Source organism: Oryctolagus cuniculus, chromosome 12 (genome assembly GCF_964237555.1).
Source record: "Oryctolagus cuniculus chromosome 12, mOryCun1.1, whole genome shotgun sequence".
Taxonomy (NCBI): domain Eukaryota; kingdom Metazoa; phylum Chordata; class Mammalia; order Lagomorpha; family Leporidae; genus Oryctolagus; species Oryctolagus cuniculus.
Genome location: NC_091443.1, coordinates 55,311,049 through 55,331,031, shown reverse-complemented (window position 1 = coordinate 55,331,031; position 19,983 = coordinate 55,311,049). Strand labels below are relative to the sequence as shown.

General features: G+C 41.9%; 1 protein-coding gene across 1 annotated transcript in view; it reads right to left on the bottom strand.

Annotated features, from left to right (window-relative positions):
- Positions 1 to 4,546: 4,546 nt before the first annotated feature.
- The window catches only part of LOC100338259 (olfactory receptor 4K3), a 65,722-nt gene continuing 50,285 nt past the window's right edge, over positions 4,547 to 19,983 (bottom strand). The window contains exon 4 of the mRNA XM_051822567.2: positions 4,547 to 5,665. Within this exon, the coding sequence (XP_051678527.1) occupies positions 4,768 to 5,665 (898 nt within the window). The 3' untranslated portion in view covers positions 4,547 to 4,767. The remainder of the gene's footprint in view (positions 5,666 to 19,983) is intronic.

Genomic DNA, 19,983 nt, shown 5'->3' with positions numbered 1-19,983 from the left:
TAAACCTGTATACCGCAGACAGTAGTCTCCGGGCTGGAAACCTTCCAGTTCTGTGTTTTAAATGGGGCCAAGTGTTCAGAAAGACTTTTGCTTTCATGCTCCTCAGGGATCCTTAGCTTCTCCCTTTCTCTGAATTGAAGATATTGTGTAATACTGGACCCTTTTCAACAAAAGCTTCCACTTAGTTAAATGCAGCTATACATGTAAGATAAGGAAGCATAAACAGAAAACAAAGTGTTGGCCAAGTAGTGGTTAAGACTCTGGTTGACTACCTGGATGGCAGTGCTTGGGTTCAATCCCTGGCTCTGCTCGTTGCCCCTGCTCCCCGCGGATGAGAACCTGGCAGGACAGCAGTGACCTGCTTCCTGCTTCCTGCCACCCACCTGAGGGGCCTGGGTTGAATTTGTGGGTCCTGGTTTTGGTCATCTGCTGGGCATGACCCAAGGCCACTGGTGGCATTGGAGGAGTGAAACTGCAGATGGGAGTTATCAGTCTTTCTGTCTCTGTCTCTCTCTCATATGAATGAATGAATAAATAAATAAATAAATAAATAAAATTAGCATTGGCTAGGATGTCAAATTTGGAGCCTTCTGACGTTAAGCTGCAACAGATAGAGAAAATAGTGAAAATTCTTCTTGCTGTTGGCACTGTGGGCACGGTGAATTAAATCATTTCTTAGGACTCCGACATCTGGTATCAGAGTGTCTGGTTCTGTCTGGCTACTCTACTTTCTATCTAACTTCCTGCTAGTGTGCCTGGCAGGCAGTGGATGATGGCCCAAGTACTTTGGTTCTTGCCCTCCATGTGGGAGATCTGGGTGGAGTTCCTGGGTCCTGGCTTCAGTCTGGCTTGACCACAACTGTTGCATGTGTTTAGGGTAGTGAACAGCATGTGGTAAGTATCTCTCTCTCTGTCTCTGTCATTATGCCTTTCAAATAAATAAATGAGTAAGTGCTTTCAAAAATTGATAAATAGAGCTATCCTGTGACCCAGGAATCCCACCACGGGTTTTATATCTAAAGGAAATGAAATCAGTCCATCGGACAGATACCTGCACACTTGTATTCATTGCAGGATTCTGAATAGCCAAGATATGGGAACTACTTAGTGTTCATGAACAGATGAATCAAAAATATGGTGAAGTGGAATATCATTTCACATTAACAGACGTGGAGTAGGAACTCTGTGCAGCAGGTAAGATGACAGCTGGGACTCCCAGAACCCACGTCAAAGTGCCTGGGTTTGCACTGTGGCTCCACTCTGCCTCCCACCTCCCCACTCCTGCTGATGAGTACCCTGAGAGGGGCGGATGACGGCTCAGATGCGTGGGTCCCTCAGACACGTGGAACACCTGTGGAGAGCTCCTGTCTCTGACTGGGCTGTTGCAGGATTAGGAGAGTGAACCGATGGATGTGAAATCTCTTTCTGCCCTTCAGATATTAAGTAACTTTTACAACTTTAAAAGAGGAAATGCTGCCATTTGGAACAACATGGATGAATCTTAAGAACCTCAAACTAAGTGAAATGAGCCAGTCGCAGGAAAGACAAATGCTGCACGAGTTCACTTCCATGAGCTATCCAAAGTAGTCAGACTTACAGAAGGAGAACCACAGTAATGGTTTCCAAAGGCTGGGGAAGGGGGACAGGGAGGCATTAAGTGATTACAATGATTCAGTTTTTCTAGATGATTAGATTCTGGAGATCTGTTGTACAAGATAGTGCCCATCATGAATACAAAACAAATAAAATTGCAGGTACTAAATACATGTAATTATTGTATATCATTTTTACTTGAATAAAGCTGTTGAAGTGTTTTGTTATTATATTTGTTAGGAAGATATAACACTCTTAAACCTATCATATAATAAACTGAGTCACGATGCCAGCTCTAGCCCTAGCAGATGTTTGATGAATTGTTTAAATGAGCAGGTTACAGCCAGATTAGCGTTGGTGTGTAGCCACTGTGGTTTTGACTTAAAAGGCCAACTTGATTTTCTGCTTCCTGTGACTCAGAATAGCATTGGATATAATCTTCTCAGTATTCTTTGAAAAGATGCTTTGAAATTCATATCTTGAGTGTAAAACTACTATGTTTTATGAACATATCTCTAAGTACTGAAAGATAATAGAAGGTTATATTCTAATTAATTTTTATTGAAGAAATAATTTATCAATACATATAATAAGATTCAAATTTTTTTTTTGACAGGCAGAGTGGACAGTGAGAGAGAGAGAGACAGAGAGAAAGGTCTTCCTTTGCCGTTGGTTCACCATCCAATGGCTGCCACGGCCTGCGCACTGCGGCCAGCGCACCGTGCTGATCTGATGGCGAGAGCCAGGTGCTTATCCTGGTCTCCCATGGAGTGCAGGGCCCAAGCACCTGGGCCATCCTCCACTGCACTCCTGGGCCATAGCAGAAAGCTGGCCTGGAAGAGGGGCAACCGGGACAGAATCCGGTGCCCAGACCGGGACTAGAACCCGGTGTGCCGGCGCCGCGAGGCGGAGGATTAGCCTAGTGAGCTGTGGCGCCGCCCCAGATTCAAAAATTAATTAGATACATTGATGGTAAATTTTGCAGGCCTCCTTCATTTCCCCTTTCCTCTTGTTCACTCTTGGATGAGTAACTGCCGAGCCAAAGTTTCTGTACATAATGAGCAGTGCACACACAGCGTCCTCTGAGGTTTTGTTTTCCAGTGGCAGTTACCCATGGACAGCAGTGGTCTGGAAGAAGGAAGGTGAGTACTGTGCAAGATGTTGAGAGGGAGGCAGGGAGGGAGAGAGGGAGAGGGAGAGGGAGAGAGGAAGGGTGGGAGAGGGAGAGAGGGAGAGAGGGAGTGAGAGAGGGAGAGGGAGAGAGAGAGAGAGAGGGAGAGGGAGAGAGGGAGAGGGAGGGAAGGAGAGGGAGAGAGGGAGGGAGGGAGAGGGAGAGGGAGAGAGGGAGAGGGAGGGAAGGAGAGGGAGAGAGGGAGGGAGGGAGAGGGAGATGAGAGAGGGAGAGAGGTAGAGGGAGAGAAGGAGAGAGGGAGGGAAGGAGAGGGAGAGAGGGAGAGAGGGAGGGAGGGAGAGGGAGAGAAGGAGAGAGGGAGAGAGGGAGGGAGGGAGAGGGAGAGAGGGAGAGAGGGAGGGAAGGAGAGGGAGAGGGAGAGGAGAGAGGGAGGGAGGGAGAGGGAGAGGAGAGAGGGAGGGAGAGGGAGAGAGGGAGAGAGGGAGGGAGGGAGAGGGAGAGGAGAGAGGGAGGGAGGGAGAGGGAGAGAAGGAGAGAGGGAGGGAGGGAGAGGGAGAGAGGGAGAGAGGGAGAGGAGAGAGGGAGGGAGGGAGAGGGAGAGAGGGAGAGAGGGAGAGGGAGGGAGGGAGAGGGAGAGAGGGAGAGAGGGAGGGAGGGAGAGGGAGAGAAGGAGAGAGGGAGGGAGGGAGAGGGAGAGAAGGAGAGAGGGAGAGGGAGGGAGGGAGAGGGAGAGAAGGAGAGAGGGAGAGAAGGAGAGGGAGAGAAGGAGAGAGAGAGAGAGAGAGAGAGAGAGAGAGAGAGAGAGAGGTTGAGTCACATCCACATAACTTTTACTACAGCATATTGTTATGGCTGTTCGATTTATAAATTAAACTATTCATATGTGCATATAGGAAAATGTGGCTTATATAGGGTTTGTCCTATCTGAAGTTTTAGGCACTCCCTGCATTCCTTGGAACATAAGTCTTATGGATCTAAGAGATTACTGTTAACACATATCAATGAAGATTTTTTCTTTGTGAATTTTGTTTGCTATTTTAAATTTAATTAATTTCATGTGAAAAGTGCAGTTATTACGTCCTATTTGTTTCTTTTCTTTGGTAAATCATAAACATTATTTATAGGTATTTCTGCTTTGGTTTCTTTGTCTCTATCCCTCTCCTCTGTAGTTGTGTTTCTCCCCTATAGTCAGTCACGCAGGATTGTCCTGACCTAGACAATCCCTGATGTCTTTTCTGTTTCTACAGTTTTGCCTTTGCTTTTTAAAAATAATTTTATTACCTATATTTCTAGCATACAACATTATGGTTTCATATACACTACATAGTGAAATGATATCTATAGAATAGTTAATATATCTATCATCTTACACAGATGTGCATGGTAACAGCTTTTATGATAGGAGCTTCTGAAATATCTTAGCAAATTTTGAGCATGTAACATCATGTTACCAACTGCAGTTCTCATGTGGCATATCCTTCTCTAGACCTTTCCTCATATTTAACTGGAAGTTGGTAACCGTCAGCCTACTTCTCTCTATTGACTTCCCTTCTTCCTTTCCCTGCTCTTGTAACCACTGTTGCATTTTATTTCTATTTAACCAGCATTTCTTCATGCTTTTTTTTTTGCAAAAGTGAGATCATACAGTATTTTTCTTTCTGTGCCTGGCTCATTTCATTTAGCATAATTTCTACCAGGCTCATCCATTTTTTTAACAAGTGAATAATGATGTAATAATACTTGACCTTCATGAAAGTAAATTTGAAATTTATTTGGAAACTTTATGGGAAAAAGAAGTATTATATAACCCTTTGGCCAAATAAGCACAAGTTAAATCATAAACATTATTTATAGGTATTTCTGCTATCAGCTAAAATAATTTATATCACAGTATATTTATATTTGGATAGTAGTAAAGCAATGAATAAATGCTCAGTAGCAGTGGTAGAAACATTCATATGTTCAGTGAGGTAACGTCCAGGTGGCCGTGTCAAATGGCAGATACTTGGAGGCTGTCAATAAGAGCTCCAAATCAGAGTTCATCAGAACGTTCTGACAAAACACTCCTGTTTGCTCAACCTTTGTACTGCTATCTTCATTTCTTTGTTCCTTAGTGTATAGATGATTGGATTCAAGATGGGGGTGACAGCAAAGTCAGCAATGAACAGGTATTTGTCTATTGATGACGTGGGGAAAGGCCACACATAGAGAAACATGCATGGGGTGAAGAAAAGTACGACCACTGTGATGTGAGCTGACAACGTGACGAGTGCCTTGGATAAGTCCCCTGCAGAACGTTTCCAGACGGTGGCCAGAATGAAGACGTAGGAAAGGATTAGCAGGAAGAAGGTGCCCATGCTCATGAAGCCACTGTTGGCAGCAACAACAAACTCAAACTTGGCCCCATCTGTACATGCAAGTTTAATTATCCTAGGAAAGTCACAGTAAAAGCTGTCTATTTTATTAGGACCACAGAAAGGCAAGTTTATCACAAAAGCAAATTGACACATCAGATAGTGAAGAGGCTTGCAGATTGCAATGTACCTGTCAAACGCCATGGCTATGAGTGGCACCATTTCCACTCCTCCCATGACGTGGATGAAGCATGTCTGAGTCATACAGCTTTGGAAGGAGATTACTTTGTATTCACTTAAAAGGTCTGAGATCATCTTGGGAACTGCAGTAGTGGAAAGGCCCACATCAATGAGGGACAGGTTGGCCAGCAGGAAGTACATAGGAGAATGCAAGTGAGAATCAGCAATGACCAAGAAGACAATGAAGAGATTTCCCAGGATGATCCCCACATAGAGCAAGGAGAATGTCAACGTGAGAAAAACCTTAGTTCCCCACGAAGTGGAGAGTCCCAGCAACACAAACTCAGAGACCACAGAGTCATTCAGGCCGCCCATTGACTTGTGCACAGGAGTGATTTCAGACCACCTGTGGGTAGAGTGATGAGAACTCAGGATCATTACTACTAACACGTGTCCCTTGCTTATCCTTTCAGTTTGTTCTGTAGGTTGCTGATCCTGGAGTCAGAAAACATTGATCAGATAACAAAATGAGAAAGAAATAAAAGAACTATAGGATGAGGAGAGTGACGAAGCAACAAGAGAAAGATTACAGATATATGAACGTCTGGTGGTGGCAAATAGGTTACTTCCTTCTCATTCTATTATTGGACATTTTATTTTGTTTTATGTTTCCAATAACGTGTAGCTATATCTTTTCCATGCCTAAATATCTACTTGTTTTCCCATCCTATTAATCTTAGGTGGTAGAAATTATTCACACGTTGATTCTCCCACATAGCATATAAATTCTCCTTTTCTCAATTTATTTCACTGATGAAAATGGTATTTCTAGACCAACAATTTTAACACATTTTGCCTTGTGTGTGCATGTTTTGTTTCTGTTAGTACAATCCACAATAGGGGTCAGTCATACAGATTAAGATTTTTATGATGTTTAACTCTTGACCCCTTATGATCATTAATGCATTAATTAAAGCATTCATTAATGCTTATGGATCAATAAATTGTAGATACAAAACTGATACATAATTAGTGCTACAAACGTGCTGTTCAGGGGTCAGGCGACCCGAGGGGTCATCGAGTCCAGTTAGGCCATTGATCTTGGCCCCAGAGTCCCAGCTGCTAGGGCTCCTCAGTCCCAGAGGATCCGGCCGCTGTGCAGGCTGAGACGTGGGCTGCAGGGAAGGCATCTGACCTGCCTGTGAAAGAAGCCAAAGCAGCTCGGGCTGAGGCTCAGGGGTGCCCCCTTGAGGGAAGAGGTCAAGGTTAAGGAGGCTGGGGCCCGTGATCCAGCTGCAGAGTGACTGGAGGAGACTCAGGAGGTGGCCGTCCTCCACAGCTCTGCAGGACTGGTGTGAAGTCCTGGATAAGTTCTTGGGCTCCGTCTGTGACAGGAGGCCAGAAGCCCATGTAAACTACCACACAAACGGAGCGAAGTCGGCACTTGTTCCATGGATGGGCATTCCGGTGCCCCCGTGGGACAGGAAGCTTCCGCAGGTCTCAAGCTCTGCTCTCATGACACAGCATTAAATTGTGTCACAGAGGAGGGCTTTTCCTTTGCTAGCTTCTTTGTACAGACTTAGGACTTACCCATAAAGTTCATCTTTCTACTTCATACTTAGACAAATATATATGTTGTATGTTTTCCTTTGCCTTTTAGTGCAAGCAATATATAGGTCAATGTTGATGTTGTCTTTCTTAGTTCTAGTAGGAAAAAACACAAGTATTTGAAAAGAAAAGGGTTAAACAACTGTTCCTCCTATGCTTTCTTCAAGATCAGGGGCTTTATCTACGGAAAAGTAGCAAATAGTTACTTCAATTTATGTGAAGCAGCCGCCAGCCTTAATATCTATTCAGACTAAGGGTGAAAACAATGAATTATTTGTGTAATTATTTAGGCTGTTTTTAGCTTGATAATAAAAGTTACTCGATGATAGAATTTAAGAACTTATCACATGTTTCCAAGTAAAAAAGTGAATTATTCCATTTTCTCCTTTCCTCCCTCTCTTCCTGCCTCCCTTCCCTTCCCCCTGTTTTCACTCTCTCCTTTTCCTTCCTGTCCAATTCCTCTCTCCCTCCCTCCTCCCCTCACCCCCTTCCTCCATTTCTTCCTTCTTTTCTGTCTCCCTCACTTTAGTCTTTTCAAACTTTTTTTTCTTAATATCTTATCTATTTTTTCACTTTTTTCAGGCTAGAATTTAAAAGTTAAAAAGTTGACTGACTAACACACATTACATATTAAGCCTAGGTTAAGCATTTACAAACATATTGTAATAATACTAAAATTAATTTCCATTTTCAGGTGTGAAAGCTTAATTTTCCTTTATCATACAGATTGGATGTGGCAGGACTGGATATAATCCGAAGTCTGTCTGGCTCCATCACCTCCAATATAACTTTCCTACTAAGAACAGCATCTGATAAGATTTCTTGAGTTTGAGAAAACTAGGAAAAAAGAGTTCTAAAGCAAGGCAGTGTGATCTACATAGAGGATCCAGAGATAAACAAAGTTAAATGGCCAATAATGGTAACAAGAAGTTGATGCTAGCACTCAAGTCACTTCAGTGTCACACTGGAGTGTACTTCACCCTCTTACTGTTTATGACTGATTTTTCAAACGTCTATTCTCTTGATTAAAAGGCAGAACAGACAAAACACAAGATGAATTAGAAAATACCAAGGTAAATAAGTGGCTTGCAAAAACCCTTCTGCCCAGCCTGGGTGTCTGCTTGAGAAATGTCGGGTCTACGGGCCATGTAATGCCTGCAAAATCATTTGTTCTGGACCTGCCAAGGCAGCCACAGGTGGGACATGAAATTCAATAAATCCACAGCAGGCTAATGTGAAAGTGGGTAATTTTTTATGGCTTGCAAATGATGTTATAAATATCCAAATGGCCTTGGCAGGAAAAGGGTTCCTCACCCCGTTAGAGGGACGCTGATTTTTGCTGGTGTATGAAACTCTCCTCAAATGAGTCCACAAGTCTCAGAGATTAGTTGGATGAGAAACCTTATATAATTTTTGGTAAGCACATAAACTAAATAACACACTCAGAACTCTAAGATCAATAAACACGTATGGAAAATGCCAATAAAATAACTCATTCTTAAATGAGTGGATGGGTGAAACGAAGTCCAAAAGTCCGTTTCTGACATCCTTGCTTTGCAGGAATCCTGTCTGAAACCCCACCCTTTTGGCTGGCAGGGCTCACTTTAGATTCTATCTGAAGTCTGAAATGATGCTCAGTTGATTTTCCGTTGTGGCTGATGTTGGTAGAATGTGCTCTCTTCAGTCTGGCAAACTCTGGAATTCATTCTCTGAGCTGGGAACATTTCTCGCTGCGTGTTTTAAACAGAGTCCCAAATTTAGGATAGCTTACCTTATTAAGCTCCTGGGGGATCCCAAATGTCGCTCCCCCTCTTCGTGGAGGAACGACACTGGACCCTGCGCTGTTCTTTCGTCTGCTCGGCCCTCCCCGGGTTTGCTGCTGGTTCTTCCCGGGTTGGCTACTATCCCTTCCACCTCCGTGGAAGGGCAGTTCCCCCTGGCCGCATTCCCCACTTCCGCAGGGGAGCGGCACACCGCCGGCCGGCTTTCTCGGGGGCTGCACGGGTTCCCTCAGATGTTCCCCATAGATGTTCCTGGTGCATGCCGTCTCTCTCCTCCTTCATAGTCCTCCTCCGCCAATCCTAACTCGGCTGCCCACACGCCGAGTACGCTGCTCTCCAATCAGGAGCAAGTCCTACAATTTATTAGTTGAACTGGAGGCAGCTGTGCAGAAGCTGTTTACTTCTCTCCCAGCGCCATATTGTGGGAGAGCAGATGCATAGAATAAGTCTTAATTCGAGTAACTTAGTCTAGTCCGGATTGCTCCCCACACCCAAAGCTTCCTACTTGTCCTGCCTTGAGTCTTCACATGATAAAACATTCTTTGCAAAGGTGGATTCTCATTGATGGAGTAAAACACAACAGAAAATGTGAATAAAAATCTAACAAAATGAAATTTAAAATGGCTTTATTCTGTTTGATAGGGAGCTATATAACACTCTTCCTTTTATTTTGTCCGCATGTACTCTATCTTAACATTGAACAAAGATGTTGGTTCCAGGGCCAGCAGAAGCTATGAGCTGTGAGGATGGGCAGGTGAGAGCCAGCCCGTCTGTGCCCGCTGTGCCCCTGACTCAAGGGACGACTCCATCTCTTGTTTCCTGTGCCTCAGAGGACCATTCCAGGTATTTCTCTAGATGGTGGAAAGTGAATGGAAAAACTTTCCAACTGCTTTATTAATATTATGAATGTAGTGTATTAAATATGATTTAAGAAATTCATTAGACACATTTGTAGAAAATTAGAAACCTCCCTTCACTCCTCTTCTACCTAACCACCTGGGATGTAACAGCTGCTAAACAGGAGATGCAGTTTTGCTTTCCGTGGTCTCAGTGACACATGGTCAACTGCAGTCTGAAGGAAGAAAGGCTAGTTGAACATAATAGGACATTTTATAGTACTTATAGTGTTTTAGTAAAGATTTATTTATTTATTTAAGAAGTAGAGTTACAGAGAGAGGGAGAGACAGAGAGAGATCTTCCATCTGCTGGTTCACTCCCCAGATGGCTGTAGAGGCTGGAGCTGGTTGATTCAAAGCCAAAGGCCAGAAGCCTTTCCTGGGTCCCCAACATGGGTGCAGGGGCCCAAGCACTTGTACCATTGTCCACTGTTTTCCCAGGCCATAAACAGGGAACTGGATCAGAAGAGGAGCAGCTGGGACTTGAACTGATGCCCATATGGGATGCTGGCCACATATAATTACTTAAAAATTTTGATTAATAGTAATATTTGTAATTTTGTGGAGTATTGTGCAACATTTTAACACCTTTAGAAAGCATAAGTCGATCAATCCAGGCAAATAGCCATTCCTTTTTATTCATTTTATTTGGAACCTATTGACTCGTCTCTCCCAGTTCTTTATATCATATCCAGTACAATGCTGTGAGCTCCAGTCTCACCACTGTGTTGTGGAGCCGGAGAACTAGGACCCTCTGTTGGATGTCTTTTATTACCTGGTAGCCAGTCTCCTCATTCCCTCTCTGCCTTTGCAGCCTCCAGTGGTTATTATACATGTTCACATCTATTTTTTTCTAAAAGAGAACTCAACGTATGCATGGTTTTTCATAATTGCAATATGATTGTACATATTTATGGGGTAAATTGTGATATTTCAATGAATACATACAACATGTAATGACCAGATTAGTTAGCATATCCATCACCTCAAATATTCATTATTTCTTTGTGTTGGGAACATTCATAATCCTCTCTACTAGATATTTTGAGACACACAATAAATGTTTTCCGTTACTTCAGTGTGCTGAAGAACATCAGAAGTTAATCCTCCCATTAACCTGGTACCCATTAACCCCTCCCACAGCCCTTCCTTCCCCCACTTCCAGCCCCTGCTAATCACTATTCTACTTCTCTGAGATCAGCTTCGTAAGCTTCCTAAGTGGGAACAGGCAGCGATTCTCCTACTGTGGCTGACTTGTTTCACTTAGCACAATGTCTGCAAGCCTCATTTGTGTTGCTGAAATGACAGGACGACATTCTTTTTTGTGGCTGAGTGGTATTTCAACGGTGTGTTCATAACCACCTGCTCTTTATACATTCATCCATCTGTGGAACACTTTGGTTGGTTGTGTACCATGCCTGTAGTGAGTAGTTCTGCAGTAACATGGAGTACAGGAGTGTTTTCTTTTCTTTCTTTCTTTTATTTATTTATTTATTTTTTTTGACAGGCAGAGTGGACAGTGTGAGAGAGAGACAGAGAGAAAGGTCTTCCTTTGCCGTTGGTTCACCCTCCAATGGCCACTGCGGCCGGTGCGCTGCGGCTGGCGCACCACGCTGATCTGAAGGCAGGAGCCAGGTGCTTCTCCTGGTCTCCCAAGGGGTGCAGGGCCCAAGCACTTGGGCCATCCTCCACTGCACTCCCTGGCCACAGCAGAGAGCTGGCCTGGAAGAGGGGCAACTGGGACAGAATCCGACACCCTGACCGGGACTAGAACCTGGTGTGCCGGTGCTGCAAGACGGAAGATTAGCCTAGTGAGCCGTGGTGTGTTTTCAACATAGTGATTTCCTTTCCTTTGGGTATATACCCATAGTGGAATTGCTGGATCATACAGTAGCTCTAATTCCAGTTTTTTGAGGAAATTTCATAGTTTTCCACAATGGATGCATTAATTCACACTCCCATTAACAATGTATGAGAATTCCCCTTTCTATGTATCCTTGCCAGCACTTTTTTGGTCTTTTTTGTTAATAGCTGTTCTAACTGGAGTAAGATATTTCATGTAGTTTTGGTTTCATTTTCCTTGATGATTAGTGTAGTTGAACATTATTTCACATGTTTGTTGACGATTTGTATATATTCTTTTGAGCCATGTCTACTTATATCATTGGTTCATGTTTTTAATTGAGTCTTTGGGGGGCTGTTGGGTTCCTCAGATCTACTTACAAATTTCCACATATGGTGAAATGCGGTATTTGTCTATGTTTTAACTATTTCAATTATCATAATGATCTGTAGAGCCATTTATTTTGTTGTAAATGTCAGGATTTCACTTTTTATGGCTGAATAATATTTTACAATGTATTGATATAATATTTTCTTTATCCTGCATTCATTGATAGAAACAAATAGTTAAGATTCAGAATAAATAAGGAACTCAAAAACAGTAAACAATAACAACAAAAACCCCAAACCATCCAGTTAATATGAGGCCAATGAACTGAATAGGTATTTCTTAAAATAAGAAGGAAAAATATTCAAAAAATATTTAAAAATGCTCATTCTCATTGCAGTTACTTGGGGAGACAGGAGGAAAGAGAGAGACGGAGGGGAAGAGGAGCTACATTCACATGTTTATAACCATATATTGTTGTAAGTGTTCTATTTTATTATTAGTCTTACTGTGACCAGATTGTAAATTAAACTTTATTATAAGTATATATGCATACTAAAAATCATGATATATATTTAGAGAGAAAGAAAGCCAGAGAGAGGTCTTCCATCTGCTGGTTCATTCCCTAAATGGATGTAAAGGCTGGAGCTGGGCCAGGCCGAAGCCAGGAGCCAGGAGCTTCTTCCAAGTCTTCTTCTTCCCAGGCTATTAGCAAGAAGCTGGATCTGAAGTGGAGCAGCTAGGACTTGAACCAGCTGCCACATGGAATGTTGACACTGCAGGTGGAAGCTTAACCGTTTACGCAACAGTGCCGGCCCCCTGTCTGTGATTTGTACTGGCACTGTAAATGCCTTGGAAAATAGTCCTCATGGATACGGGCAGCTATGTTACCAATATATATCACTGGAGATTTTTATTTCTTTAAATATCTCTGTGTATTTTGATTTTTAATTTATGTGACAAGTATGATTAAATCCCCATTGGTTTGTTTTTACAGGGACCTGCTGTTCCTGCCCCTCTCCTCCTTCTTTAGCTGTCTCCCTCTCTCCTTAGTGTTTTATTTGCTCCTTTATTTTTTTTCACATTTTTTTAACTTTTATTTAATGAATATAAATTTCCAAAGTACAGCTTATGGATTACAATGGCTTTCCCCCCATATCGTCTCTCCCACCAGCATCCCTCCCCTTTCCCACTCCCTCTCCCCTTCCATTCACATCAAGATTCATTTTCGATTCTCTTTACATACAGAAGATCAGTTTAGCATACATTAAGTAAAGATTTCAACAGTTTGCTCCCACACAGAAACATAAAGTGAAAAATAATAGATGATTTTTTAAATGATGATGAAATCAGATCAGACCTATTGTCATGTTTAATCCCAGTGAGAGTCAAGTTGGGAATTGATAATTTCTTCTTCTTCTTTTTTTTTTTTTACAGAAGATCAGTTTAGTATACATTAAGTAAAGATTTCAACAGTTTGCACTCCCATAGAAACACAAAGCGAAATATACAGTTTGAGTACTCATTATAGCATTAACTCTCAATGTACAGCACATTAAGGACAGAGATCCTACATGAGGAGTAAGTGCACAGTGACTCCTGTTGTTGACTTTACAAATTGACACTCCTGTTTTTTTTTTTTTTTTTTTTTTGACAGGCAGAGTGGACAGTGAGAGAGAGAGACAGAGAGAAAGGTCTTCCTTTGCCGTTGGTTCACCCTCCAATGGCCGCCGCGGCCGGCGCGCTGCGGCCGGCGCACCGCGCTGATCCGATGGCAGGAGCCAGGAGCCAGGTGCTTTTCCTGGTCTCCCATGGGGTGCAGGGCCCAAGCACCTGGGCCATCCTCCACTGCGCTCCCTGGCCACAGCAGAGGGCTGGCCTGGAAGAGGGGCAACCGGGACAGAATCCGGCGCCCCGACCGGGACTAGAACCCGGTGTGCCGGCGCCGCTAGGCGGAGGATTAGCCTAGTGAGCCGCGGCGCCGGCCAACACTCCTGTTTATGGCATCAGTAATCTCCCTATGCACCAGTCATGAGTTTCCAAGGCTATGGAAGCCCCTTGAGTTCTCTGACTCTTATCTTGTTTAGACAAGGTCATAGTCAAAGTGGAGGTTCTCTCCTCCCTTCAGAGAAAGGTACCTCCTTCTTTGAAGACCTGTTCTTTCCACTGGGATCTCACTCACAGAAATCTTTCATTTAGTTTTTTTTTTTTTTCTTTTTGTTTTTCTTTTCTTTTCTTTTTTTTTTTTTTTTTTTTTTTGCCAGAGTGTCTTGGCTTTCCATGCCTGAAATACTCTCATGGGCTTTTCAGCCAGATCGGAATGCCTTTAGGGCTGATTCTGAGGCCAGAGTGCTGTTTAGGACATCCACCATTCTATGAGTCTGCTGAGTATCTCACTTCCCATGTTGGATCACTCTCCCCTTTATTTATTCTATCGGTTAGTGTTAGCAGGTACTAGACTTGTTTATGTGCTTCCTTTGACTCTCAGTCCTTTCATTATGATCAATTGTGAACTGAAATTGATCACTTGGACTGGTGAGATGGCATTGGTACATGCCACCTTGATGGGATTGAATTGGAGTCCCCTGGTATGTTTCTAACTCTACCATTTGGGGCAAGTCAGCTTGAGCATGTCCCAAATTGTACATCTTTTCCCTCTCTTATTCCTACTCTTATGTTTAACAGGGATCACATTTCAGTTAAATTTCAACACTTAAGAATAACTGTGTATTAATTACAGAATTAAACCAGTCATATTAAGTAGAACAGACAAAAAACTACTAAGAGGGATAATGTATTAAGTTGTTCATTAACAGTCAGGGCTATGCTGATCAAGTCACCGTTTCTCATAGTGTCCATTTCACTTCAACAGGTTTCCTTTTTGGTGTTCAGTCAGTTGTCACCAATCAGGGAGAACATATGGTATTTGTCCCTTTGGGACTGGCTTATTTCACTCAGCATGATGTGTTCCAGATTCCTCCATTTTGTTGCAAATGACTGGATTTCGTTGTTTCTTACTGCGGTATAGTATTCTAAAGAGTACATATCCCATAATTTCTTTATCCAGTCTACCGTTGATGGGCATTTAGGTTGGTTCCAGGTCTTGGCTATTGTGAATTGTGCTGCAATAAATATTAGGCTGCAGACCGCTTTTTTGTTTGCCAATTTAAATTCCTTTGGGTAAATTCCAAGGAGTGGGATGGCTGGGTCGAACGGTAGGGTTATCCTCAGGTTTCTGAGGAATCTCCAGACTGACTTCCATAGTGGCTTGACCAGTTTGCATTCCCACCAACAGTGGGTTAGTGTCCCTTTTTCCCCACATCCTCGCCAGCATCTGTTGTTGGTAGATTTCTGAATGTGAGCCATTCTAACCGGGGTGAGGTGAAACCTCATTGTGGTTTTGATTTGCATTTCCCTGATTGGTCGTGATCCTGAACATTTTTTCATGTGCCTGTTGGCCATTTGGATTTCCTCTTTTGAAAAATGTCTATTGAGGTCCTTGTCCCATCTCTTAAGTGGGCTGTTGGTTTTGTTTTTGTGGAGTTTCTTGATCTCTTTGTAGATTCTGGTTATTAACCCTTTATCTGTTGCATAGTTTGCAAATATTTTTTCCCATTCTGTCGGTTGTCTCTTCACTTTCCTGACTGTTTCTTTTGCAGTACAGAAACTTCTCAATTTGATGCAATCCCAATAGTTGATTTTGGCTTTGACTGCCTGTGCCTCCCGGGTCTTTTCCAGAAATTCTTTGCCTGTGCCAATATCTTGAAGAGTTTCTCCAATGTTCTCTAATAACTTGATGGTGTCAGGTCGTAGATTTAGGTCTTTAATCCATGTTGAGTGGATTTTTGTGTAAGGTGTAAGGCAAGGGTCTTGCTTCATGATTCTGCACGTGGAAATCCAGTTTTCCCAGCACCATTTATTGAATAGACTGTCCTTGCTCCAGGATTTGGTTTTAGATCCTTGATCAAATATAAGTTGGCTGTAGATGTTTGGGTTGATTTCTGGTGTTTCAATTCTGTTCCATTGGTCTATCCATCTGTTTCTGTACCAGTACCATGCTGTTTTGATAGCAACTGCCCTGTAGTATGTCCTGAAATCTGGTATTGTGATGCCTCCGGCTTTGTTTTTGTTGTACAAGATTGCTTTAGCTATTTGAGGTCTCCTGTGTCTCCATATGAATTTCAGCATCATTTTTTCCAGATCTGAGAAGAAGGTCTTCGGTATCTTGATTGGTATTGCATTGAATGTATAAATTGCTTTTGGGAGAATGGACATTTTGATGATATTGATTCTTCCAATCCACGAGCATGGAAGATTTTTCCATTTCTTGGTATCCTCTTCTATTTCTTTCTTTAAGGTTTTGTAATTTTCATCATAGAGATCTTGAACGTCCTTGGTTAAGTTTATTCCAAGGTATTTGATTGTTTTTGTAGCTATTGGGAATGGGATTGATCTTAGCAGTTCTTCCTCAGCCATGGCATTGTCTGTGTATACAAAGGCTGTTGATTTTTGTGCATTGATTTTATACCCTGCTACTTTGCCAAACTCTTCTATGAGTTCCAATAGTCTCTTAGTAGAGTCTTTGGGTCCCCTAAATAAAGAATCATATCATCTGCAGAGAGGGATAGTTTGAGTTTTTCCTTCCCAATTTGTATCCCTTTAGTTTCTTTTTCTTGCCTAATAGCTCTGGCTAGAACCTCCAGAACTATATTGAATAGCAGTGGTGAGAGTGGACATCCCTGTCTGGTACCAGATCTCAGTGGAAATGCTTCCAACTTTTCCCCATTCAATAGGATGTTGGCTGTGGGTTTTTCATAGATTGCTTTGATTGTATTGAGGAATGTTCCTTCCAAACCCAGTTTGCTTAGAGTTTTCATCATGAACAGGTGTTGTATTTTATCAAATGCTTTCTCGGCATCTATTGAGATAATCATATGGTTTTTCTTCTGCAGTCTGTTAATGTGGTGTATCACATTGATTGTCTTGCGCACATTAAACCATCCCTGCATACCAGGGATAAATCCCACTTGGTCTGGGTGGATGATCTTTCAGATGTGTTGTTGCATTCTATTGGCGAGAATTTTATTGAGGATTTTTGCATCTATGTTCATCAGGGATATTGGTCTATAATTCTCTTTCAGTGCTGCATCTTTTTTCGGCTTAGGAATTAAGGTGATGCTGGCTTCATAGAAAGAATTTGGGAGGATTCCCTCTTCTTCAATTGTTCTGAATAGTTTGAGAAGAATTGGAGTTAGTTCTTCTTTAAATGTCTGGTAGAATTCAGCAGTGAATCCATCTGGTCCTGGGCTTTTCTTTGTTGGGAGGGCCTTAATTATGTTTCAATTTCTGTCTCAGTTATGGGTCTGTTTAGGTTTTCGATGTCTTCCTGGTTCAATTTAGGTAGGTTGCATGTGTCCAGGAATCTATCCATTTCTGATAGGTTTCCCTGTTTGCTGGCATACAATTCCTTGTAGTAATTTCTGATGATTCTTTTTATTTCTGTGGTGTCTGTTGTTACATTTCCTTTTTCATCTCTGATTTTATTCATTTGGGTCTTTTCTCTTCTTTTTTTAGTTAGTTGGCCAATGGGGTGTCAATTTTGTTTATTTTTTTCAAAAAACCAGCTCCTCGTTTGGCTGATTTTTTGTAATGTTTTTCTTGATTCAATCCTATTGATTTCTTCTCTGATTTTAATTATTTCTCTTCTCCTACTAGATTTGGGTCTGGTTTGCTGTAGGTTTTCTAGATCCTTGAGGTGAATTGAAAGCTCATCTATTTGGTGCCTTTCCAATTTCTTGATGTAGGCACCTATTGATATAAACTTCCCTCTTAACACTGCTTTTGCTGCATCCCATAAGTTTTGGTATGTTGTGCTGTTATCCTCATTTACTTCCAGAAAATTTTTGATTTCTCTTTTAATTTCTTCTATGACCCATTGTTCATTCAGGAGCATGTTGTTCAATCTCCATGTGTTTCTGTATGCTCTAGGGATTCCTGAGTTGCTAATTTCCAACTTCATTCCTTTATGGTCTGAGAAGCTGCATGGTATGATTCTAATTCTTTTGAATTTGCTGAGATTTGCTTTATGGCCTAGTATGTGGTCAATCCTAGAGAAGGTTCCATGTACTGCTGAGAAGAATGTATAATCTTTAGCTGTAGGATTGAAAGTTCTGTATATATCTGTTAGATCCATTTGGGCTATAGTGTCGTTTAAATCTACTGTATCCTTGTTGATCTTCTGTCCTATTGATCTGTCTATTTCTGAGAGTGGAGTATTGAAGTCCCCCAGTACTATTGTATTGGGGTCTAAGTCTCCCTTTAAGTCTGTTAACAAATCTTTTAGATAAACTGGTGCCCTGTAGTTAGGTGCATATACATTGATAATTGTTATATCTTCTTGTTGTATTGATCCCTTAATCATTATGTAGTGTCCCTCTTTGTCTCTCTTAACAGTTTTTGTGGTAAAGTTTATGGTGTCTGATATTAAGATGGCTACGCCCACTCTTTTTTCATTTCTGTTGGCATGGTATATCTTTTTCCAGCCTTTCACTTTCAGTCTGTATGGATCTTTGTTGGAAAGATGTGTTTCTTGTAAGCAGCAAATAGATGGGTTTTGTTCCTTAAGCCAATCAGCCAATCGGTGTCTTTTAACTGGACAGTTCAGGCCATTCACGTTCAATGTGACTAATGAAAAGTGGTAACTTTGCCCTGCCATTTGCCAAAGATAAGTTCTAATATATGCTTTGAATTCCCTGTGATCTTTTGCTGTGAGGTTTCCTTCCTTTATCTTCTTTCATATTGATGACTGTATTTCTGTGTTTCTGTGTGTAACACATCTTTAAGCATCCTCTGCAGGGCTGGACGAATGGCGACAAATTCTTTCAATTTCTGTTTGCTATGAAAAGTCTTTATTTCACCTTCATTCACAAATGAGAGCTTTGCAGGATATAATATTCTGGGCTGGCAGTTGTTCTCTCTTAGTACCTGGGCTATATCTCACCATTCCCTCCTAGCTTGTAGGGTTTCTGATGAGAAGTCAGCTGTGAGTCTGATTGGAGATCCTCTGAGAGTAATCTGACGTTTCTCTCTTGCACATTGTAGGATCTTTTCTTTATGTTTCACTGTGGAGAGTTTAATTACAATGTGTCGTGGTGAGGATCTCTTTTGGTCGTGTTTATTAGGAGTTCTGTGAGCTTCCTGTACTAGGATTTCTCTGTCCTTCTCCAAACCTGGGAAATTTTCTGCTAATATCTCACTAAAAAGGCCTTCTAATCCTTTCTCCCTCTCCATGCCTTCAGAAACTCCTAGAACCTGAATGTTGGTTTTTTTTTTATAGTATCCTGAAGATTCCTGACAATATGCTTTAGATTTCTAATTTCCTCTTCTTTTCTTTGGTCTGACTGTATCCTTTCCTGTTCTCTGTCTTCTAAGTCCGATATTCTCTCTTCTGCTTCACCCATTCTGTTTGTAAGGCTCTCTATTGTGTTTTTCATTTGATCTATTGAATTCTTCACTTCATTATGATTTCTCATCACTATCACAGTTTCCTGTTGTACTAGTTGTTTCGTTTCATTTTGATTCCTCCTTAATATTTCATTTTCACGAGGGAGATTTTCTGTCTTGTCCATTAAGGATTTCTGTAGTTCAAGAATTTGTTTTTGAGAACTTCTTAATGTTCTTATCAATTTTTTGAGATCTGCTTCTTGCATTTCTTCTATGTCATCATCTTCATAATCTTGAATTGGGGTGTCTTTTTCATTTGAGGGCTTCATGGTGACTTCCTTGTTTTTATTACCTCAGTTTTTGCGTTTGTTATTTGGCATATTGGAGATATTTGGTTTCTTCACTGTGGTGCTTTTTCTTGTTATTCTATGACTCTAGATTAAGTGGACTATCTGTTTTTGATGGAGCCTTAGGGCTTGAGATGGGTGTGGCCTTAGAGCTCTGTTTGGTGTGCCAAAGGTGACACTCCCAGGTTAGGCGTGGTAAATCTCTTTCTCTCTCTCTCTTTCTTTTTTTTGATTCAAAAGGGAAGTAATTCCGCACCGTTGAATGAAGTTGGAGGTAGTTAGCAGGCAAATGATATACCCACAGGAGCCAGAGATCGGAAGCTCTTTCCCAAGGACCACAGGGAATCTGTTCGGCCCTCAGAGTGGGCTCAAATTCTCCTTCAATCTCCCACTGGGTTGCCAAAGTTACGGAATTGTAGCGTCTCTGGAGAGTACTCATGTGAATTCCGTGAGTTCTCTCCCCCACCATCTCTTTTTTC